This window comes from Zerene cesonia, chromosome 13, assembly GCF_012273895.1.
Source record: "Zerene cesonia ecotype Mississippi chromosome 13, Zerene_cesonia_1.1, whole genome shotgun sequence".
NCBI classification, from domain to species: Eukaryota; Metazoa; Arthropoda; class Insecta; order Lepidoptera; family Pieridae; genus Zerene; species Zerene cesonia.
In genome coordinates, this window is record NC_052114.1 from 8,516,098 (window position 1) to 8,523,521 (window position 7,424).

Consider the following 7,424-nt stretch of genomic DNA (forward strand, 5'->3'; position numbering starts at 1 on the left):
GCCAAATTGAATCCACAACGGTGCAGTGGTTTAGGCGTGACGAAGTGACTGACAGATATACATAGTTACTTTTGCATTAATAGTATAGGAAGCATTTTTAAAATATCTGTTTATTTTTGTTGAGTCATTTGTCAGTTTTTACGTCGCCACAGATTAAGCGACTGCAGTAATTTTCTCACTGAGGTAGAAGATCAGAATCAAAAGATTATCCTACTAATATTATAAATGCGAAAGTTTGTAAGGATGTGTGTGTGTTTGTTGCTCTTTCACGCAAAGACTACTGAGCCGATTGCAATGAAATTTGATACGTAGTTAGCTGGACAACTGAAATAACATATAGGTAACTTTTTATCCCGATATTCCTACGGGATACGGACATACGCGGGTGAAATCGCGGGGCGCAGCTAGTTAAAATAATGGTTTATTATGTGACTATGCTATAATGTCTATGTGAATTAATTAGGTTGAATTGCCTGTAAATACAAGCCATTTCAAAAACATCATGCAACACAACAAAAGTGGCATGTTATGGTAATTATATTTATCAGTTCAGTTATTACCTCCGTTATCATTCACATACAATAGGCTCGCATTCAAATGTGAACATAAAACCATAAAATATAAACCGTCATTCGTCGTTTGCTGTTCAGAAATATTTTTGACTAGCTGCGCCCCGCGGTTTCATCCGCGTATGTCTGAATGCCGTAGGAATATCGGGATAAAAGTTGCCCTTGTGTTATTCCAGTTGTCCAGCTATTTAGGTACCAAATTTCATTGCAATCGGTTAAGCAGTTTTTGCGTGAAAGAGTAACGAACACGCACAAATCCTTACAAATTTTCGCATTTATAATATTATATATAGCAACAACAACGGTAAAACGGTGAAGGAAAACATCGTGAGGAAACCGGCATGTCCAAGAATTAAAAGTTCGACGACATGTGACATCTGCCAACCCGCACTTGGCCAGCGTGGTGGATTTTGGCCTGAACCCTCATAGGAGGACTGTGTCCCAGCAGTGGGAACATATATGGGCTGATGATGATGATGATATAGCAACAATCCTTGCTAAACATATCTAACTAATTAGAATTTCTTCAGACACAATATTTAAATTGATTATTAGGCTGATTTATTAACTTGTACTTTATTTAATGCGCGATTCTTCATTTTAATTAAATTTCATCGCATTCTATGTCGTTACTATTTGCAAATTTCTGAAAAATTAATAGTATACATGTTCCTTTTGTGTGAAACAAGGTTTTCGGATATCAATGAACATCAGAATATTATTTTGTCAATGATTAATTTTCAAATAGGCTAGGTTTTTATAGTCTTACTAGCATACGCGACCCGGGCAAACGCTGTTCTGCCTCACTTTTCATCATTTATGGGTAGAAAAATAGATGTTGGCCTATTCTCAGACCTACCCGATATGCACACAAAATTTCATGAGAATCGGTCTAGCCGTTTTGGAGGAGTATGGTAACTAACATTGTGACACGGTAATTTTATATAGAGAAGAGAATAATACACGAAACTGTTTTGTAGATGAATTCTATTTTAAAATGAACTTAATAATTCATTAATATAGTGCATAATAATTTGTACCGACTACTTAATTTAACTAATTGGTGGAGCTCGAATAGCTTATCTTTCGATAGCTACCTCTGCAAAAGCTCTAACAATAGTATAAAATACTATTTCAATTATACACAAATTAACTTTTGTCATATAAAAACACTTTAGATTTTGATTATTTATTGTTTAAATGCCGTCTACACATTCATGAACAAAAAAAAACAAAACAATGCCTATAATCCCGTCTAAAGCAGTCTTCTTTTTGTATAGCCTTTTTAGTTTTATTTGCCACGCTAGTTCAATGTTTTGTTTTCCTTTAACGTATTAAATATGATATCTCGGTCTCTTTCTTATGCCTTGTGCATTTCCTATTGGCTACTAATACAATCCTATATTGTTTCTAGTTTGTAACATTATTTTTTTTTAAATATATTTAATTATCACAGAATCTTATCAAACTCTTTTTCTGAATACTACTAAAAATACATACATGTTTATAATGTAATAGACCCATATAGATGCTAGTGTTTTCTATTTCTCAATAACGTTCAAATTCTCCTCTTGCTTATGTTTTAAACTCTCCCGCCAACAACGATAGTCTCATAGCGACGGTGTGTTCAATTCCTATTTGATAATTTGGCCCAATAAGAGCGTTCCATCTGTCTGCGTAATGCAACGTCACATTAAGAAGCTGTATACAGTTTGTCTTTTTCCAACTAATGATATTTTCGTATATTTCTTCCTCTCACGAATTTTGAAATCGTATGTCAGTACTGTTGCTGCCTCATTTTCGCATACGGGTTTTTCAAAAGATAGAAAGAAACAACAAATTTACTACGTAACATGGTAGTTAAAATTAAATAATAGAGCGTCTCAAAATTTTTTGTGCTTATTCGTGGCCAGTTTGTTCGCGAGTGAGGGTGCCTGTGTCAAACAAAATGAAATCGCTAGTTTTAGGATTGGTCAGCTTGCTGGCAATTTATTCAGTTAATTGTGATGTATATTTCGAAGAAAAATTCCCTGATGGTAAGTAAAAATTAACAAATGTCCAAAAAGAAACGTGCCGGCACGCCGCGTGTAGTAATCGATATAGCCGTTACCGGCTACATTTCATGACTTTATGAAGACTTATTTCTGTTACAGATTCATGGGAATCTAAATGGGTATACAGTGAACATCCCGGAAAGGAATTTGGTAAATTCAAGCTGTCAGCGGGAAAGTTCTACAATGACCCAGAAGAAGATAAAGGTACCTCTTCCTTTCTAATCAAAATCATACACGTAGACAACTATTTTGAGTGTTTTTATTAAATTACGATAAATTTTAAAAAATAAGTGACCAAAGAGGCCATTTTTAATACAATTAACAAATACCCTAATAATAATCCAATTATTGTCGGTTCACAGTACCTATTCGTAATGTACGAAACCGGCAATAACTTCGCTACCCTCGCGAGTTTTTTACCGTACGAACTAATTACCATACTTAATTTACCATATTAAATGAGTATTTTTTGCCAGGTTTACAAACATCAGAGGATGCGAGGTTCTATGCTCTCTCGACCAAATTTAAGCCATTCTCAAACGAGGACAAGCCCTTAGTTGTGCAGTTCTCTGTGAAACATGAACAAGACATCGACTGCGGTGGTGGTTACTTGAAAATCTTCGACTGCAAGTTGGACTCCAAGGACATGCACGGAGAGACACCATACGAAATTATGTTCGGTCCTGACATTTGTGGTCCTGGTACTAAGAAGGTAAGGTTGAACTTTGAATTTTATTAGCAGTTTTCCTTGGCCAGCCTTGAACAATCTTTCTAGAAAATTCGAGAGATTACTGTTGCACATTATCAATAGTTTGATAGTTAAAAAAATATTAGTATATAATAAATGAACTTCTGATGTTTGATAGCAATCACTAAATTAATATTAATTTCGGAATGAATTACAGTTCCACAATTTTCCTCTTACTTATAAAAGGATACAGTGTATACTTGTATAGTTTTTCATCATTGTTTGATTTTGTCTTTTTAGTGAACTGAAAAAAAAGTCATAATAATTTTTAAACGATCTTTCACCTTGTCTATAAATATTGATCTGTCGTGTGAATATAACATATCTGATGTTTATCTCATATGGAACATGGATACTAATATATAGTAGTAATAATAACACCATAACATGAAATGGAACTAATTGTATTATATTGAATCTTTTTTTATAAGTTTATATGGTTTTTAACCAACATTCCCACAGTCAAGATGGAACTCAATTCGGCTTTTTTTTTTTTTTACTTTACTCAGTGGGTTTTCAACTGACTGATTTGATTATTTTTGTGATTTTGTTATTTGGGAAATTGTTGTGATTTGATCTGAATTTAGAATGTGGAGTGAAACCTCGCTTCTCATTAAAGATAATAATATTATAGAAAAATATAAATATTTATCCTTGAAATTTTGAATTAATTTCATAATCACTTTACAGATATCATGAGGTTTTATAAATGAATCTTAAATACATTTTATGTTTTGCTAATTATATTGAGTTTAATGTGTTTAGAATATCTATTCCAATTAAATAATAATAAGTTAACAAAATTGATACAAATTAACTTTTTGGTACTCATGTATGTCGACTGTGTAGTAACATACTAAAATATAAATTTCAACAATAGCAGGTTATTATTACTAAATTATGATCATTGGTTCTAAAGAAAGCAAAGACAATTTCATTTTCAAATTACTCCTAACTTGTTTATTGAATTTTTGATATATTATGCTATTATCTAATTGCTTGTTGACTCTAAATCATTTGGAATATGTAAAAAAAATTCCTGTTATAGCTGGTCCCGCTCTTTAATTTTTAACTGATAACTGAAAATAGAAAAGTTAGGCATTGCATGCACCATGTGAGTGTGATAAAATTATCAGAACTTATTAATCAAATGGAATTGGGTTATCAGTTTTTATCTTTATCAATAGAAGAAAATATTTATTGCTAATATAAAGCGAAAAGCCATGTACCTAATGATTGAATCTGTTATCATTTTCACATAAAGAAATTAGTCTATTGTTGTGACATTTTATCTGATAAAAAATAAATTGTATATAGATATAATATGGATAATATGGATGGTGTAATGTTTCACTACAAACTTGCTCATCTATCTGACACAATAGGGCAAAAAATGAAGAAGAAATGCTTTAACATAGACTAAATACAACATGAATTTTACTTCTAGGTCCACGTAATCTTCAGCTACAAAGGCAAGAACCACCTTATCAAGAAGGACATCCGTTGCAAGGATGATGTCTACACTCACTTGTACACTCTGCTGGTGAGACCCGATAACACCTATGAAGTACTCATTGATAATGAGAAGGTTGAGTCTGGCAATCTTGAGGATGACTGGGACTTCCTGCCACCTAAGAAGATTAAGGTATGACTATATATATTTTTTGCTAAAAAATTATTTATATGAGCCTGTGTATGTTGTATAAATTATAATTCATTTTATTGTTGCCTTATATTAAAACATTTTTTTTAATATCTTGCACAATGATAACTTGCAGTAGGGATTTCTTTAATTTCATATTTTGTTTTTAATTTTTTCTTCCATATTGTTACCACAGGAGGCATGATTATTTATGAACATCTTAATATCCTATTCTAATATTTTCCCCTGTAGGACCCATCTGCCAAGAAGCCCGAGGACTGGGACGACAGGGCGACCATTCCCGACCCAGACGACCAGAAGCCTGAAGACTGGGACAAACCAGAGCACATTCCGGACCCAGATGCGACTAAGCCGGAGGACTGGGATGATGAAATGGACGGTGAATGGGAACCGCCGATGATCGATAACCCAGAGTACAAGGGCGTGTGGGCGCCTAAGCAGGTGGGCTTATGAAAAACAATACAATTAATAGATTTTTGCATTCGGGTTAAAAAAGGTCAAAAGTTCGATGGACTATGATTTGTGTAAATTGTTTTGTGCATAAATTACTCTAAGTACATTCATAATTGAATGTATGCACCAAAAATGTATGCAGTTAAAATAAGTGTCAGTTTTGATATGAATTTAAGATTTTTCCGACTTTTAAAATACAAATAGTTAATTTTAAATAGCCTAGCCTTAATAAATGCAGAATGTAACTAACTATATAATTGCACAAGCCCTCCACAAAATCTCGAAAGCGTAACTTCCTTTTCTATAGCGACATCAAAATTGAATGAACTATGACGGAAAAAATGTTTATATTGCGCCTAGTCGTACAGGTTGTTCACCTTTATTACCGCTATTGCGAGGCCAAATGTTTGTCCAAGTTATTGCCTATTGGTTCATTTGCACCTCGCTACGTCACACACGTGTCATCACACTATATCCGCTAATTGTAAGGTTTCACTGACCCCTAGTTTTCAAACATTAATTCTTAGAAGAATCACGTCATGAAATAAGCAGAATTAATACTATATTTTTTCGATTTCGTGTTTGAATTTTTTGAAGTATGTGTAAAAATGTCAAGTTACCTACTTGTATTGTACAAACGCATTTTATCTTATTGATTCTAAAATGAAATTTCTTGTGCATAATATAGTTTAGTAAAACCAATAATTAAAGTTGTCTTAACTAAATAATTATACAGAAATCAAAAGTATCCGTTGTCATCATTTAAAATTATCACATTCTTATCGCATTCTAAAACATTGAAACAATTTTGTCCTCTCACTGCAAGGGCTGCCACTAAACACAATTTCATCCCTACAGATCGACAACCCAGCGTACAAAGGCCCGTGGGTGCACCCCGAGATCGACAACCCTGAGTACACGCCCGACGCCAACCTGTACAAGCGCAACGAACTGTGCGCCGTCGGCTTGGACCTGTGGCAAGTGAAGTCTGGAACCATCTTCGACAACTTCCTCATAACTGATGACCTTTCCCTCGCAACGGAAGTGGGAGAGGAGATCAAGAGGAAGATTGAAGGAGAGAAGAAGATGAAGAACGAGCAAGATGAAGTGGAGAGGGAGAAGGAGAAGGCGGAGAAGCCGGATGAGGAAGATGATGAGGATCTCGATGATGAGGTTGGGGATGCCGCGCCAGTGGTGAGTTCATAGATATTTTCTCCAAGTCCACGTAATTATTATAACTATGGTTTAAATTATTTTATCCCTATTTACTTAAATAACATAGAGTTTATCTTTGTGTAGTTTGGATATTTCACTTAAAGGCAGACTTAATGTTTATACGAGTTTAATAATGTTACGTTTTGTTTGTTTCAGGAGGAGCACGATGAGCTGTAAACAAGATAGTGTAGTGCAAAGACAATAATTACCAACGGGTATATAGCATGCTGCGCCATGCTCCTACAATGCTAGTTGAATCGTGTGCAATCCAGTATATTATTTATATAAATAGCACTGTGTGACACTCGAAATATTCCATTTTGTATATCGACGTGCAAAAGCCCTGGACTCTACCCAAAACAAATTACAAAAAAGCTAAAATACCGCACAATATCTCTGCTAGTTTTATAAAATCGGTAACTTCATTCAAACTCACTGGGAACGCGAAGAAATTCAGGGCTTTTGGACGTTGATCGTTAGGCGTGTAATATACGCCTGGGATGTACTGATTTTTTTATGTATATAAAGCTCTGTACACACGATCGGAAACAGGTTTTAAGCAATAAGAGTAATTGTGCAGTGTGTACACAGCCGAGTCAGATAGTTTCACGGCACCGCGTGTCGTGTGCGCTAAGCCTAGGTTTTGTCGGTCGATGTTATGGTCGAAAGGATGAATGTGTTTCTGTTGTGAAATGAGTCTGATTAAATTAATATATAACATA

The 7,424-nt window shown here is 34.4% G+C and overlaps 1 protein-coding gene across 1 annotated transcript; it reads left to right on the forward strand.

The window, feature by feature from the left end:
* Positions 1-2,443: 2,443 nt before the first annotated feature.
* On the forward strand, positions 2,444-7,424 carry LOC119831383 (calreticulin). The gene is made up of 7 exons (XM_038354700.1): positions 2,444-2,605; positions 2,723-2,827; positions 3,100-3,335; positions 4,819-5,016; positions 5,266-5,475; positions 6,346-6,681; positions 6,859-7,424. The coding sequence occupies exons 1-7, from the start codon at positions 2,518-2,520 to the stop codon at positions 6,877-6,879; spliced, it is 1,194 nt and encodes a 397-aa protein (XP_038210628.1). The 5' UTR covers positions 2,444-2,517; the 3' UTR covers positions 6,880-7,424.